The 17,395-nt window shown below is 50.1% G+C and overlaps 1 protein-coding gene across 1 annotated transcript in view; it reads right to left on the bottom strand.

The window, feature by feature from the left end:
- The window catches only part of CD81 (CD81 molecule), a 33,739-nt gene extending 26,932 nt beyond the window's left edge, over positions 1-6,807 (bottom strand). The window contains exon 1 of the mRNA XM_058026285.1: positions 6,657-6,807. Coding sequence (XP_057882268.1) covers positions 6,657-6,722 — 66 coding nt within the window. The 5' untranslated portion in view covers positions 6,723-6,807. The remainder of the gene's footprint in view (positions 1-6,656) is intronic.
- Positions 6,808-17,395: the final 10,588 nt, after the last annotated feature.

Raw genomic sequence — 17,395 nt, 5'->3', positions numbered from 1 at the left:
TGCTCCCTAAAACTCAGATATGCCAGGATGTGCATCACCTCCCCATTCCTTTCCGCTGCCCTCAGCCTTTTTCCTCCTGCTCCCTTCCCTCCACCCTTCTGTGAAACAGACTTCCTGGAAGGGAGGGGGACAAGAAAGAAGTTCTGCCTATAGGGCAGCTTGCTGGGCATGCCAAAGCTAAGCAGACAGACATCCTGTGGAGGTGCCAGCAGTTTGACGATGCTGTATTTAGCAATGCCGCTTCCCACAGCCATGGCTGGCGCTGCCTCCAGGTCCTGCTTCCCAACCTGTGAGAGCCCAGGGGCTGGGAGAGGCGCTCGCCTTTGGAAAAACGCAGCTGGCAGAGCTCGCGCCACCGTGCCTGGGAAATACCACAGTTACTAACAAGAAGCAGGATGCTGCCAAGAAAGCTTAATGAATTTTAGCTGGTTTATGATTAAGGCAGACGACTGGAGATTTTTAACAGGTTCTCATGCGGCAGAGGTTTGCAATTTCCCTTAAATCAACTGGAAGCAGAGCCCTTTGTGAGGGCAGCACCCAGAGAAGCCCAACCAGGGCTCCCCATGGCTCCTCTCCAACACTACCTGCAAAGCAGCTGAGATGGAGTGACAATGAATGCCCCTCCTTTCGGGTGTGGGGAACCAGGATGCAGAAAAGTCAAGTGCCTTGCCAAGGCTGAAATATGCAAGAAGCCCCTCATATGGCCAGGAACAAACTGCTTTACTCCCAAGTAATTTGTGGGTCTCTAGGTGAAGCAGCATGACTAGAGAAAAAGCAAGGAGATAGAGACTCATAACTTGATGGAAACTACCTTTGGAAGGGCAGTACGAGGCCCTGCAAGATCCCTGCTAGCACATTACAGGTCCTGCACCACCAGCCTGAGGACTGAGTCAGGAAAGAGAGGGACACATGGAATGTGCCCAAGCAGCACCACACCTTCCCAGGCCTGCACCTCCCCTCCTGAAAAGCAGAGGATTAACTTCTTTCCTACTGCAACAGCTGCACCTCATGGAGCTGCTGACAGGGCGTGGGGTGCAGCAAAGGGCTGACAGCTGAATGCTGGCCCAGGAACCTGGGAACTTGGGCTCCACGCTGAGACCATCTCCATGTTGCCATGTCAAGGCTTCACACCCAAGAGTCAGTTGAAATTTTAAGGCGAGATGTGCAAGAGATCACTGCTGGGCTGCATGGTGGGGTGGACTGTGGGATGCCTTGGAGCCCCTTGGGACGGTGTAAGCAGGGGAAGGGACTTCAGTAAGACACAGAGCTGCAGTTTGAGAGGCACACGACCCAGAAGGTTATCTTGGCACAGGCACTCACAGGCAGCAGATAGGGCTCTGTGACAGCACAGGCGAGGGCTTTCCGCTGCCTTCCACAGCCATGGTGCTCCACAGCCACCAAAGGTCAGGCTGAAAGTTTGCAGGCAAGGCCTGCCCAGGAACTGCAGGCAAGGCATTTGGGAAGAGCACCATGCCCTGCAGGAGGAGGAGAGCAGCCTGCAGCCCCGCTCCCAGCAGCACACCTTCCAGCAGCGGCTATTAATAGAGCTGCCTGCCGGAGAGGAATTCTCCACTGGTGCCTATAGTTACCAGCCCTACAACACTGCAGAGCTTTTCAAAACAAGCTCCAGAGGAACACTCCCAGAGGAGCAGCATGCCAGAGGCCAAATAAAGCTTGATGGATGGCAGGAGAATGGGAATCCAGCAGCAAAATCCAGGAGCGGGGTCCTACGATGGGGAGCACCGTGCCCACAGGCTGCTGCCAGCCTGCCCCAGCCTGATCCCTGCTGCAGACAGAAGCAGCACTTCCCAGGGTCTAACTGCCCTCAGCAGAGAGGAAAACAATTTGAGATACTGCTTTAAAATTAATTTGGCCCTGTACATAAGCATTTAACTACAACGGGGATACAACTGCTTTCCCTTCTTAACAGTACAGTGAAAGGCACTTCCACAGTGCAGGATCAAAGTGTTTCTCACTGTTAATGCTCTTGCAGAAGATAAGTATTACAGTGGCTGATAGCAGAAACACGTGAGGAAACAGAGCAATCCCCATTCCAGCCAGCAGCTCCCTCCTCTCAGCTGCAGCCCAGCCCATTAAGTGCAATCAGGTACCCCCATAGGGCAACGTTCTGCACACAGAAACTTCAGAAGAGGTTTTGGAGGTGATGGAAGGGCTGCGCTGACCTAACAGAGCGCCCTAAAACATCCCAGAGAGACACCAGCAACAAAACTTGAGTGTAGGTCCTGTGCCTGCTAAGGACACCTCTCCCTTGCCCTTCAAAGACAGGGATTAAGCAGCTGCAGGGTCAAACACACAGAAATATGCTTCCCTGTACGCTGTCCCAGGATTCCAAACAAAACCTGTAGAACACGATGCTAGACCAGCACGAGGTCCTTGCTGCTCACCAGCTCTCTGCACTCCCAGGGAGACCAGCAGCCAAGGAGCCAGGCACTGCCGCCAGTGGCACTGGAGCAGTGCTCGGCCCACCCCGGCACCCACAGCAAGTTCCAAGCTGCTTTGTTAGTCCACAGTTATCTCAAACCCGTGTTTCAGAGCTACAGGAACCCTGAGATTTCCATTCTTCATTTAAAACAGTGGTACACAGCCACCTTCCTCACCACAATGGGAGGGTCATGTGTCACCCAGCAAAAGCGTTACCACGGGACAACTGCCTCAGAGACCTGCCACCTCCCCACACTGTCACCCCTCATCACCAACACCAAGTGTCTCTGGGCAGCCTTTGCAGACTCCAGGCTACAGTTAACAGATCTTCCGGTGTTGCACAAGAAAATACGCAGCCCCTCCACCTCTTCCCTTTCCATCACCCCTGTTGAGACAGACTCTCACTTCCACCTTCCCTCTGCTCTTGCCCTTCCTTCCCTTTGCACTCAGGCTGTACAGCATCCCCTCAACACACAGGAGAGTTAGACGGTGCCTGGAAAATGGCATTAGGAGCAAGCCCTTCCTTTTAATTAGACACCTCTCTGCTAGGGCAGCCAGTGGTGCTCTCCACCTGGAAGGCTGCCATGGGCTGTATTAGCTAATAAGCTTGAGTGATCCTTCTCCAAGCAAGTCAATTCCTCCTTGGTTATGTTTAATTATATTTTAAAATAGCTTCAGCCTCCCCAGGGACCCTTTGCAGCAGGGGTCAGCTTAGCCCCACACACCGAGCTCTGCTATCGGGTCTGGAAAATGCAGGAGAGCAGCCAAAGTCCGGCCACCCCAGTTCTAGGGATGGGACGGATGGAGAAGCAGCTCCTGCTCAGGCTGCCCACTAACAGCTACTGCTCCCTCGCACAGGGCAGTGCCCACCCGCCACCAGCCACCCAAGGTTTCAGGGCAACTTGGCAGCACAGAAGAACTTTTGTCTCTCCAGCCCTGTGTTCTGCTAACCAGGTGAAGCCTGCAGGTGCTGACCACGGCCTCCTCCACCACTCCAGTAGGTGGGTGCACTGTGAAACACGTGGGGACCTCTCTCCTGGGACAGACACTCGTTTGTACACGTGGTCCATGCAGCAGCTGCTGCTCCCTCGAGAGCCACCTTGGAGCAAACACAATCTTGGCATCTTCTTCTCAAGAATGCAGGCACAAAGGAAAAGCAGTCCCAAAAAATCAAATAAAACTGAAACATCTCAGGTTCAATGAATGAGCTGGCAGCAGGGTCACCTTTTCCTTTTGCTTTTTCAACACAGCAGCTTTGTGAAATTCCCCCTGTGCTGCCGGGGGAAGGCAGGGGGAGGAAGCCAGAGGGGTGTCAGTTTATTTACACTCCAGCAGGATAGCGGGGCTAGATAAAAAAGTTATCAGAGTAACTAAGGCTGAGAATTGCTTCCTTCTTCCTCTTGGTCACTAGAATAAGCTCCTGTGCAGCTCAGCATGGTGCCTGCCAAACTTTGGGCTCTGATTCTGGCTTGTTTTCATCAACAGCACCGAGCAGCAGCTGCACGAAAGGCAAATAAGCACGGGGAGCCCACTGGCCCTTGCATAATAACCAGCTGGCGGGACTGAAGGGCTGCAGGTGCCCTGTCTCACACCTCCCTGTGGTTAGAGGTGGTTTCCCAACACAGCCAGCCTGCAGCAAGGGTGCTCAGCAGCACCAGTTCTGTCCTTGAATGTCACCATTCATCACACTTTGCTGTTAACCACAGAATCCCTCCCCAGCTGGGGGTGCCAGGTTGGCAGCTAACCTGCCTCGGTGGTAAACCTAAAATTCCCCTCACCTACTAGTTTAAAGAGCAACGCAAAAGGGCACGAAAACTCCAAGATCTGGTATTCAACCACCCTTCAGCTGGCCAGCCCCACAGCAAGCATTGTTAATTCTAATGAAGTCCAGGCTCCCAGCCTGCACAGGAGACAGTGCAAGGGGACCAGCAAGTCCAGCACTGGGAGCTGTTTTGGGGAGCCAGTGGGTCCCAGCTCACAGGCATCCCTCCTGGGGAGGAACTGAAGCATCTATTCCCACTTACAGGGAGCAGCACCCTCCAAAAGGGTAGGCCGAGGCACCAGAGGTCATAACGGGGCAATTATACAGATTGGCAATCCCTCTTGGAAGCAAAATGCCCATTTATAAAAGATCAGCTCTTTTGCAAAACTTCGAGGTGAGCAACTGATCCTGCTGAGAAGTGGAGGCTGTGCAGAGCCCCCAGCATCCTTCCTGCCACCCAGGAGACCCTTCCTCGCAAGCACAGCCGGCAGCTTCTTCGACAAGAATGGCAGGAAATCGAGACCAGAAGGCAAGGAAAAAAAACTGGGATAAGCACAGTGACTCGGAAGGAACAACACTTCACAGACAGCCATACCCGCCTCCATCCGGCCATTTTAAGGGTGGAGGAAAAGGTTAAAAAAAACCAACGCGGAATTATCTCTTATTCACACAGCTGGCAACACATCAGGTATCAATTAACACCGCTGTTATCAGAGCTTGTCACCTCCCCCTTGGCCAGTGTTATACCCAGACACAAGGCGAACAGGCCTGAAGTGAGCACCCCCTTGGTTAAGCCCTACACCCCCAGGGATGGGGACCCCCAAAAGAGCTTCCCCGGGCACCCCAGGGAGGATCCGCAGGCAGAGGCTCCAGCCAGGCAGTGACACTCCAGGTGCCAACGCAGGGTTTGCTCTGGAAGCCATCGGTCCCCTTCCCACTTCTCAAGCCCCCCTTGATACATTCGCTGTCTAAGCAAGCACTGAGAAAAACAAATCCCAAATCCCCGACAACAGAGCGGGATGTCAGATAAGGGGCACAGGGCACTGGACAAGGGGCATCCAAGCGGTGCCTTGCCTGCCAGGGTGGGGCTGGACTCACTTCCAAGACAAAAACGCATTCCGTGGAATGGAAAGCAGAGTATTTAAAACACGAAACCAGCAGCCTGCTCGGGCATATCTCGTTGCCCCCGAGCGCAGGAGCAGGAGAGGGACTCCTGCCAGCCAACCTCGCGCTGCCGGAGGCTGTTTCTAACCGGGACGAACCTGGGTTGCAGGGAAACCGGGATACGCCGCCTTTCGCTAAATTAGCCGCATGTCTGCATGGATTATTTCAAGAAAAACTTTCTCAGGAAAGGCAGCCTCTCCAGCCTGGATAGAATTTTCATCCTAAAATAATTTCTCGGGTGGCGGGGGCAGCGGTGCCCGGCGCGGGGCCAGGAGGCCGGGTCCGGCTGGGCCGGGGGGCGCGGGGCCGGCCCCACACCGCCCGTGTGTGCTCTGCTGAACACCCCTGGCCAGCCCCACACCGCCCGTGTGTGCTCTGCTGAACACCCCTGGCCAGCCCCACACCGCCCGTGTGTGCCGAGTGCCCCTGGCCAGCCCCACACCGCCCGTGTGTGCCGAGTGCCCCTGGCCGGCCCCACACCGCCCGTGTGTGCTGAGCGCTCCTTGCCAGCCCCACACCGCCCGTGTGTGCCGAAAGCCTCTGACCAGCCCCACACCGCCCGTGTGTGCTCTGCTGAACACCCCTGGCCGGCCCCACACCGCCCGTGTGTGCCGAAAGCCTCTGGCCGGCCCCACACCGCCCATGTCTGCTCTGCTGAGCGCCCCTGGCCAGCCCCACAGCGCCCGTGTGTGCCGAACGCCCCCTCCTCTGCGGCGGGCGGCACGGCCGGCACCTCCCCTCCCCTTCCCTCCCTCCCTCCCTCCCTCCCTCCGCCTGGCAGCATCCCTGCATCTCTCCCTCCCTCTCTCTCTCTCCCTCCCTGCTTCCCGGGAGCGCCGCTTTCCCCAGCGCAGACCCGCAGCAAGAGGGGCAGCGGGAGCCCCCCCCGGCTCTGCCCCCCGCCCCGAAAGGCGCCCATAAACATCTGCAGCGGCTGGACGCGAGCATCTTAAAGGTCCTTTCCAACCTCAAACCATCCTATGATTCTACCTTCCCCACTATATATCTATTTTTAAAATATACACGAAATATACAAGTACAATTACGTACATATGCATGTATTAAAATAAAAAAGCAAAGGTTGATCTGCCCCTCCGCCCTCCAAAAAAAAAGAAAAAATAAAGACAAGAAAAATAAGCAGCCCCTAAGGCACATCCCAGACAGCAAGTCTCAGTGCTGGGGCGCAAGAAGGAGGCTAAACCCAGGCGCAGGCAGACGGGCCATACTGCAGCCCCCTTATTTAAAGGCTGGAGGACTCAGCCCCGCTTTCCGCCGCCCCTGTGCTCACCCAGAAGATGAAGTTGAAGACGAAAAGGAGGTATTTGATGCACTTGGTGCAGCCTTCCACTCCCATGGCGACGGCTCTCCCAAATCTGTGCTGCCTGGCTGACCGGGGCGGCGGCGGGCGCACAAAACCCGCCCCGCGCCCGCCCCCGCGCCCCGCCCCGGAAACGCCTCTGGGACACGCCCAGGACACGCCCCAGGACACGCCCCAGGAGCGGGGCTGGCACAGGCACCCCTCTCGCCTTCCCGAGACCGGGGGTCGTCTACTGTTTCCCCGGATTTTTCTTCCTTTTTTTCCCTCTTTCTTTTCTTCCCCACTTTCCCCAGTTTCTGTTTTTTCCTAAAATCTCTTTCCCTTTTTGCTTTCCCCTCCTTTTTCTATTATCCGCCTTATTTTTTCTTTTTTTCTTTTTTTCTTTTTTCTTCGTCTTTTGAATTCTCCCTTCCTTCCCCCTTATTTAATTTCTCTTCTCTTCTCTTCTCTTCTCTTCTCTTCTCTTCTCTTCTCTTCTCTTCTCTTCTCTTCTCTTCTCTTCTCTTCTCTTCTCTTCTCTTCTCTTCTCTTCTCTTCTCTTCTCCCTTCCCTTCCCTTCCCTTCCCTTCCCTTCCCTTCCCTTCCCTTCCCTTCCCTTCCCTTCCCTTCCCTTCCCTTCCCTTCCCTTCCCTTCCCTTCCCTTCCCTTCCCTTCCCTTCCCTTCCCTTCCCTTCCCTTCTTTCATCTTCACTCATTTTTTCTCTCTTCCCCCCGTTTTTCTTTTTCCCCCCTTTTTATATGTGCTCTTATTTATTTCTTTGTTTTTCCCTTCTTCTCGCCCTCCAGGGGCAGCTCACAACAAAATTTCCTACACACAGGTAGGAGCCACAGGGGCAGGTGTTAGGGGGCTGTAGGAACCTCCCAAACCTGACCACCATCCCTTAAAACTTGCTGCCCCCTCCTCAATATCACCAGGCAGCCTGGGGTGCAGGGAGAAACCTCTGTGAATAGGTTGCAGGAGGTTTTGTATTTCTGTACAGCAAAGTTTGAGGGTGCATTCCTGAGGGGATTCCCCCTCCCCCTCAAAAAAAAAAGACCAAAGGTCTTTTGCATTAAAACCATCAGTCTGAAATTCAGAGAAGCGTTTCCTCATTTCCTCTTATTATTCTATATCTAAATCTGCTCTGCTGAACAATTTTGTCTTAAGTTTGTGGCTTCAGTACTGCAAGCAATTGCATCAAGTTCAGTAGAACCACTCAGGATGTTTTCCTTTGGTTACTGGGTAACAAGAGCATCAGGGGGACTTCAGGGCTGCCCACCAAAGAGATTCCCCCCTTTTTTCTTCTTTTTTTATTTCTTTTTTTCCTTCTCCTTCCCCACTTTTTCCCTAACTCATCCTTTCCTTTTGTTCCCAAAAAAAGTAAAAAAAAAAAAAAAAAACAAAAAACAAAAACAACAGGGTGACACATATCAATAGGCTTGGAAATTTTAGTTAAAACCCTCCCCCCTCAAAGCTACCAGTAGAAGCAGGATGAAATTTCCCAAGCTTTCAGCTGAAACCCACATCGGCCCACTCTCTCATCCTTAGAAATACAAATAGCTCTCACCCCATGTTGTGCTTCCAGGAAGCTCATTCACTTCTCCAGGGGCAGGGTGGTAAGTGACACAACCAGAGCACAGGAGGATGCCTGGAAAAGGCATCAGTGAGCAGCTCCAGCCAAGGTCAGCCCCTCACTGAGCTAAATATGAACCTGGCACCCACCCACAGCGTCGTGTGGGGAAACCTGCCCTCTTCCTGCCTGGGCACTTCCCTCCACTGAAGCAGTACAGGGAACAGCATCTCAGCCAAGTATTTGCACACTCTGATAGAGTCTTCCCAGCCATGCATCCCATAGTCGGGAATGAGCTGTTGGCTATCACACATTTCCTGCACATGTATGTAGAAATCGAGTCAGCTTCCTGCAAAATCATCCCATTGCCCTCAGGGATGAGTTGGTCCAGGGCTTTGTGATGTTCATCAAAACTTTCTGTGTCCCTCAGTAACAGCCCGTGCCCTACAAAGGCAGCAGGGACCAGGAATGAATAGAAGTTGGCTCCATTCCCTAATTACTTATGCTGAGTATGTCCCTGATTGTGGGCTTGCCATGGATTCATCACCCCTTTGTCTCTAAGCCACATTCACTCATCCAGACTTACCGACAAAGCTGGAGGTTCACCAGGCTATTTATGCATGTAACTGCTGTCCTGAATTATCAGCATGACCCATCTGGTCACGGCAATAGCTGTAATCCTGTGTGGCTCCTGCTCATCAGCCCAAATGACAACAGCAGGATCCCAGAGCTGCTCACTTGCTCCAGCACAGTGTCCCACAGTGAGATCTTCTTTTCTGCACCTCCATCCTTTACAGCTATAAATAGTAAAACACCCCCACCCCAAAAAAAAAAAAAAGATAAAAAAAGAAAGAAAAGAAAAGAAAAGAAAAGAAAAGAAAAGAAAAGAAAAGAAAAGAAAAGAAAAGAAAAGAAAAGAAAAGAAAAGAAAAGAAAAGAAAAGAAAAGAAAACAGGAGACTATATGAACAAAGAAGCCTCTCATGCACTTAGGCTGTTCCCAGAACAACTCTCAGAGATGCTGCTTGGAGAGTCTGTGAGTGGGACAGGAAGGAACCAAGCAGCAGCAGGGCCTTTAGCAGCAGCAGCCCCACCACCTATGAGGGAAAATGACTCTCAAATCAACTTTGGTGCGCTGGAGAGAAGTGCAATCACTGCCACAAGAGTGGCATTGAAACTGCTTCCAGGGAGCTTAGGATTGCTTTTTTTATGTTGTTTTTATCCCCCCCACTGTGGCTTTTCTTCTCTTGCTTTTTGCCCTTTTTCCCTCCTATGTTGGGGAGTGAAGGAAAACGGAAAACAAGAAATAAACTTTTTTGTATCCTCCAAAAATTCTCTTAGGCAACAATTTGGTTTGGAGCCAACAGAGTTCTGTTTCTGGAAGCTTCCTTAAGGTTCTGTTGGAGCACATGTTGCTCAGGACAGCTGTGGCAGGGGCACAGTCCCACCATCAAGAAGCTCCCAGCATGAAGCCCACTGGGTTTAAACTGGCCATGCCAAGAGTCTTCTCCAAAAGTTGTAAGTGGAAAAAAAAGTATTTCAAGCTTTGTCTTTTCTTGTTGTTGTTATTTTAAGCAGGTCAGCTGGGTATATTTGAAAACTTTGGCCTTTAGGTACCAGAAGAAAAATGCCATCCCCACAGCAGTGACAAGATAACAGACACTGTTTCCCAGGACTATGTGTGATTTCAGGTGTTGTACGCTCATTTCTCATATTTCATACTCATCTCTTGCACTGCATTACTCACTGTACAGCCTATAAAGTACCACAACTACCTTTCCAAGGCTCTCAGTGGCTTTACCAGCTCTTTATAAATAAGTAAAGCTAATTTGCAAAAATTCAGTTTGTGTCTGGGTGTCACATGCCAGTATTGAGTGTGGGTGCTATGAATAGGGCTGATGACTTCCCTCTTCAGGAGGAAAAGCTGGTTCAAGTGCTCAGGGCGTGAAGTCGTTCACAGAGCAGCCAGCTGCAGGCAGGGCTGTGAGGAAGCTACCTACCCCCCCCCCCCCCCCCAAGCTTTTCATCTCTGAAAGAAAAAAAAATAAACTCTAAAAATGTTTTTTAAAAAATTCCCCAAACCCCAAATTAAAAAAATAAGCCCATCCCCAAGAGGCTATTTGAATGTGCTTCTGCAGTTGGGTTTGCAGGCAGAGTGAAGCAGCTGAGAGAGGAGGCACTTGCAGTGGTGTTTTCTGTCTGTTTGGCTTGGGTTGTAGGGGTTTTTTGTGAACCTGTTTATAAAAGCCAGTGTCACGCCTGTGGGTTTTGGCACCTCTGGGTGTGACTCACCAGGTCCTTTAGAGCAGATGCTGCCTCCAGTCCCAGTTTATCAGAACATCCCTCACCAGCGGGACTCAGCAAACCCAACCCCTGGGGCTTTCTGCCTGATTATCTGCCTGATGCCCACCTGCCTTCCAGCAGCTTCCCCTTAAAACCCCTTTTGTTTTATAAAAAGTGAGGGAGGGGGATGAGGGGAGAGGACAGACACACATCCTCCCCTGCTCTTACATGGGCCTGAGGAGCTGGCAGCCAGGACATGAACTGATGACCATCAAGGCAGGCTCTAAACACCTACTGAGGGTCTCCAGGAGATCTGGCAGAGCAGAGGGGAATCCCTTATCCACAGGATGACTGCTGATGTCATACTCTGGCTGCATGCATCGGGCTTGCATGACAATTCCCCTGCCCTCTTCAGCCAGCTCAAAACTGATGGATAAACCATGGGGAAAAAATGCACATCATTTTGCTAGCGAGGTCCTAGTTAGCTTTTAACCACCACTTTTTATTTTTATTGCAAAATACTGCAGAAATAGCCGGAATTTTCAGTTTACCTCTGGTGGTAAAAAAAAAAACAAACCACAAAACCCCTAACAACAGCAACATCATCAAAGATCTTTAAATAGGACGTTTTGGAGATGCATGATAAGAAACTCAGAAATTTGTTCCGTGGGAGGTTAACAGTCCCAGAGCACCCAGGGGTAACTTCCTTGCCAGCCAACACCCCACAATGCTGTTTTTCAAGGCAGAGACTTGAGCAAAGGCAAACTGCATTGCATGTACTGGCCTATGGAGCTCTGTCCCCTCAGAAGAGACCTGTCTACACCCCTGGGGAGCCAGCCAACACCTTCATTTTGAAGAGAGAAAAAACAACATGAGGAATCTAATCCCCAAATCTAAGGGGACGTTTTCAGAATACCTTTTCTGTGCCCCAGCAGGAGAGGATGGTGCCTGCTTATCCAAAAATCCCCATGCCCATCTCTATAAGCTGAGTCGAAGCTCTGTGACAGTGCAGGAGGTTGCTCTTGCCTTGCAGCCTCAGGGGAGAGGGATGCAGCAAGCAGAGACCTGTAGCTGAGCCTGAACTTTCTGTTTCTAATAAACTCAACAAATGGTTCCCATCTGCCTGACCTGTCTCTCTGCCATCCTTAAATATTTATATCAATGTATCTATGGTGATAGGTCAGGTTATATAAGTGGTGGGGGAAGGACAGCATCAGCTCCTGCTGGAGCTCCAGCTGAGGGAGTGAAAACCCAGGCAGGCTTCCTGTCCAAGCAGAAGCTCTCTCCTCTTAGCTCATGAGCCCAGAAAGTGAACATTCATTTTTCTCAGGGCATCAGAGAAGACTGAGTCACAGCTGGGCTGAGCTGTGCTTTGGGAGGTGCCAGAGCGCAGCCCTTCAATGCAGAGAGCTCTTATTGTATAATCAATGTATAATTCATTAGTAGGTGAATAAAGACTGGAATAGTTCATTGCTGATGTAACAGGGCTAAAAAGAAACCAAGCACGCCCGTGAGCAAGCTGCTGCACACTGGGGTTAAACAATACTCAGTGATGCTGAGGGGAGACAGGGGATTCTGGTTTGGGATAATATAAACAACCCAGCTAGCTGACTGCCAGTGACTCCAGGGTGAGCAACGCAGGCATTTGCATCTTCCTCCAAGAAATGCTGGGAGGGACCTTTCTTCTTTGCTTGCTGGAGTCTAAGGGAATAGAAACTGGAAGACAGGAGGGCTTTAGTTCTTGGTGGGCACCTCCAAGTTTGTCTGAACATATTTCTCCCAAGGAGTGTCACTTCCTTGCAAACTGAACAACCACCACATATATCCCTTCCAGATAAAGAGGTGGATTTTTCCCCTTGACCCTCCTGACAGGGGTGGATATGCAAGTTGCCTCCAGGTATAAATCTGTTTGAGGGACCCCCAAATGCCAGGTGATGAAGGCAGCACTTTTGTGCTGGGGGTGAGAGGGATGGCATGGTGGGGAGTGGAGTGGGTTCACCAGCAGGCCTGCAGTCAGTTATGGGTTTGATAGCTCTGGCCAAAAACTGCAAAACACATACAGCCTGTGTTTTTCCAAAACAGCCTCCAAGACTTCTCCAGAGCTCTCCCTCTTCACCCCCAGGTTCTTCCCTCTGTCCCACACATTGTTAAATCTCTAAGTGGACAGGTTTGATTCTTGCTGCCAGTTGCTCCTTCTCCAAGAAGAGGAACTACAGAGTTAAGAAATAGATCACTTTTCTCCCCAGCTGCATTTTACCAACAGAGAGAGCTGCAATGACACTTCATGAGAAAGTTGCAGGATGTGTGTGATCTGTGTATTCACAGCAGCTTCTGACCTCAACTGCTTTCAGCTGTGCTGGCCGAGATCTGTGTGGGGCATCTTCCCCCTTTGGCTGCATTTCTAGAGGAGAATGATAGCCAGCTGCTTTTCCAAACACATACTTCTGCACCTGGTTAGAAAAACTAGGTGTCTATCAACTGTTACTTCCAAAAATGTTTTGTGTGTTTGCAGCTTATAAACACAGCTTTACCTTGGCAGGAGTTGGCTTGCTTACACTCCAGCACTGCAAGGGTCCACCCAGATTTGCCAGCATCTAAGGCTTTGCAAGGACTTGCTCAGCAGTGTCTCCTCTAGGAGCGTGCTGCAGGCATCAATCCAAGCTGCATAGTGAAGGGGCTGCTGCATGAGGAAGTTGTATTTCAAGGACAGCAGGAACTCTCAAACACATGGTCAAAAGGGCAAGAAATAGCAAACTGGTTTGGAGTCAAGACAGCACACCACGAGGTTGAAAGATTCTCACTCTCCTCATGACCAAATCTCTGTAGAGAGTTACTGTATTATTTAACCAGTGCTTTCCACAAGTGCTCTAAGCATCATCCACTGCCATCAGAGTGAGTGGAAAAGCTGATCTGGCTCATAAGCAAGCTGTGGTCAGTCCAGCCATGAGCATATGGTGAGCCCCATGTAGGGTCTCTATGGAATTTAATGGCCCTGTTGGCAGAGCAGTGCCTGAGCAGTGCAGGGGCAGTGAAAGGTGGAGAGCAGCACAAAAGGTGCTTGCTGCTCCTATGGGCTGATGCTCCCTGGCCCCACAGGCTTATAGGTAGCCCCAAAGGTGACCACACAGGCCACAGCAATCTGACCTTATTCTGGTCCCTCTTCTTGTGGCCTCAGATAGAACTGGGGGGTGGTCTAAAGTAAAAGGGAAAAAGTACTTCATGAGCAGAAGCTAATGCATGCTCAGAGAGAGGCAGACTGCAAGTGCCCAGATGATCTTAGTGGAAAAAACTGATAATTGCTGCAACTTAATTGACAAGTAGCTGGAGCCAATTCCCAACTAAATATTTAACTTTGCATCTTTGGTCTGAAAATTCCATTTTTTTTCTCCCATATATGCCTACATAAATAGGATTTCTTTCCTAGCAGAGTGTGAGTGTTGACATGCTTATAACAAACAGCTTCCTCTAGAGCAAGCCTCAGGAAGGCTCACTGCTCTGCAGGTGTTTCCTTGTCTGGCTGCTGGCTTGCATCCCCAGTGCTCAGCTCCATGCTCTTCTCCCAGCAAAATCTCTCTCTCACTCTTCTCAACACTGTGTAAATCTTTGCATCACTTATCAATAAGTTCCTGGGGTTTTGCCCTGGTCACACAAGAGCTGTAATTTGCCTCTAGACAGCAGAAAATTAGGGACTAGTAAGTGCAAAAACATTCATTGTAGGACAGGGATATTTTGTTGGCAGAGGTGTAAAAACACTGTTTAACACTCACCCACCCTGTGGGTTCCATCCAGCCGTCCCTCGGTGCTGCCACTTCTACAACTGTGAACAAAATGTTAACACTGCACATTTATGTAATGGGCTTCTAAAACTCAAGGAGCTGAAGGCATCTGCTTTTCTGCTTCTGAAAATCACAGCAGGCTGCCATCACATCCCTGCTGCTACACACAACACAAACTCTGGGGGAAGAGCACGTCCAACTGGGCATGGCTCTGTCAGCTCCTTGTTGAAGGTGCTGCTCCTTGCAGGGGAGCTCCAGCAGCCAGTGAAATGGGAATAAAGCTCACGAGATGGCCAGAGGCTGGACACACTCTTCTCCCAGAGCTTGTGTCGTGTGTAGCAGCAGGGGCTCCTGCCACCCTGCAATGACATCCCTCTGCAATTTTCGGGAGCAGAAAAGCAGATACCTTCATCATATATATGATACTCCTGTCTACAACTTTGCCTTTACATTAAAAACTGACCTGGGAAGGTGGAGCACCTAAAGCTTCTGCAGTCCTGGTGGTGATGCTTTAACAGAGATTTTTTGTACCCATTGATGAGACTTGAGCAGGTAACCCACACTGATGACTGACTCCTCCAATTTGTCCATGATGTTTTTTGATATGGCAGAATATCAGCAGTTAACTAGTCAATGCAGAGCAGTGAGCAAGACCTGACTACCTAATCCTTAAAAAAGCGAAACCACAGACATTGCTTCCATATAAACACTCCGGTAGTTACAGCTTAAACACATCCTTAAGCATTTTTCCTGCCCCTGCTTGCATTACTCCCTGAGAGGTGCCAGCCTGCTGCCCCATCATCTGGCTGAGGCTGGTGAGCTGCTCCTTTTCCTCCAAAGGACCAAGGCCATCCTCTCTCTCCAGCACACTGCTGGGACTGGCAAGCACAAGCTGCCTGGGGAGTCTCTCTTCCCAGCACTGAAAGAATTACTGAGCCCCCCCATGGTGTAAATCCCCAAGCAATGCAGGCAGCTTCATGCGTGGCACAAAAAAGAGGAGGAATGATGGCCTTTTGCAAGAAATTCATCTTTATTGAAGCAACCATGAGTCACATGAGCTGCCAGCTGGCCTGAGGAATAACAGTAGCAGTAGCCTGACAGTAGCAGCTGGAGCTCACAAGGGAGATTATCTCTTTCCAGAGATCAATATATGTGATGATATATATACACATGTATAAGTGAACACTTCCCCACTAGAAAGTGCATATCATACCCAATTCCCTGCCAGACTGAGGTGTGTTGGTGACTGCCAGGAGGTAGCCTGAATACACACTGGGGCAGTTTGAACTTCATCCTGCTTCCAGTGAAGTCAACAGTGAAGCTCTGCTGGTTCCAAGGGTGTGGAATGAGAAGGGACAGCCCTCCCTAACACAACTCTTTCCAATGCAAGGTATTTGCAGCCCGGGTTAAAATGCTAGCCAGGTGCTATAGTGCTGTCTGTGTACATGCAGCAGCCCCTGCCAGAGGGCCAGGACTTGTCCTGAACATCAGCATAGGATTGTCCATGTTTGTCTCAGTAAAAAACTGCTACTAACAATTTTTCATGCCTAAAACCCACTATGTGCAAGAGAAGTGAAAGCTGTTGCTGGTTCAACAGACATTTCACACAGCTGTATAATTTACAGCAGATGCTGCATATATTGCAATGATGGGTTTCAGCTCAGAAGCTGCTCTGCCTACTCGACATGAGGGCAAAGCATAGCAGGGAGCTGTTGTTTCAGCTAGACTGACAGCCTTTTACAAATTCTGTTTATTATTGATAAAGTGATGTAAAAAGGACGTGGAGTTGGACATTGTATTGTTTGACCTGGCTGCAGATCAGTCCTGCTCTCTTATAGATTTAAACTTCTGTGTGTGTAATATCAAAGTTCTTTTACCACAAGAGCACAGAGGGTTAGCAAAGCCTGATAAACACACAGCTGGGGCTGGAAGTTACAGAATCACACAACCAGCCAGGTTGGAAGAGACCTTGGAGATCAAGTTCAACCTATGACCTAACACCACCTTATCAACTAAACCATGCCACTGAGTGCCACGTCCAGGCTCTTTTTAAACACCTCTAGGGATGGTGACTCCACCACCTCCCTGGGCAGCTCATTCCAGTGCCCAATCCCTTCTTCTGTGAAGACATTTTCTTTAATGTCTAGCTTAAACTTCCCCTGGGACAGCTTCAGACTGTGTCCCCTCATCCTGTCACTTGTTGCCTGGGAGAAGAGATCAACCACCACCTGGCTACACCCTCCTTTCAGGCAGTTTAGAGAGTGATAAGGTCACCCCAAGACTCCTTTTTTCCAGGCTAAATAACCCCAGCTCCCTCAGGTTTGTGTTCTAGACCCCTCACCAGCCTTCTGGCTCTTCTCTGAATGTGTTTGAGTATGTCAACATCCTATCTAAATTAAGGGGCCCAGAATTAGACACAGGTGTGGCTTAACAAGCCCCTGAGAAATCAGTGTGGCATCAAGATTTAGGAGGCTGACTAAATACTAAGAATTAAAAAAAATGTTGTATTGCATTAGCAAGGAGGAATAACAGAAATACATTCTTGTGTTGGTCAGTTGTTTCAAAGCTCATTCTCTACTTTCTGACTTTTTGTCCTGATCTCTACCAAAAGTTCTATAAATTTGGCAACATTTGAAAGTGAGAAAACTAGCTGACAGTCATTGGATGCCTATATACCTCAGCATGATCAGAAAAATGCCCAGAACTAATCATTGCAAGTTCCACTCTGGGAGAGCACATTTCACATCAGTGGTGACACACTTCCTGTCATTTATTTACTGATAGTGCAACATTGGTCCTGGGCTGTGATCCAAAGCCATCTTCCTAGAAACATTGCATCTTTAGGGGTCACAGGGAACTGCTCAGTTGACAGCATGAGAGAAGTTTTGTTTAATGCTGTGATTTTTGCTGGCTTTTTCTCTCCATTTGGTTGTAAAGAACTCCTTGTGTCCTTCTTGTGGAGCCACAGCCCGTACATCTCCCATTGAGGGAATGTGCATCTCTGAGCCCAACTGTAGTGCAGGAAAGGGAAATGTGTGACACATATCCCATCACTTGACCCCACACAATACCTTCCCAGGGCATTTTGTGGGTGACTTCAG

This window comes from Melospiza georgiana, chromosome 6 (assembly GCF_028018845.1).
Source record: "Melospiza georgiana isolate bMelGeo1 chromosome 6, bMelGeo1.pri, whole genome shotgun sequence".
NCBI lineage: Eukaryota > Metazoa > Chordata > Aves > Passeriformes > Passerellidae > Melospiza > Melospiza georgiana.
Note: the sequence above shows the minus strand (reverse complement) of the source record. Positions and strands in the feature narration are given on the sequence as shown.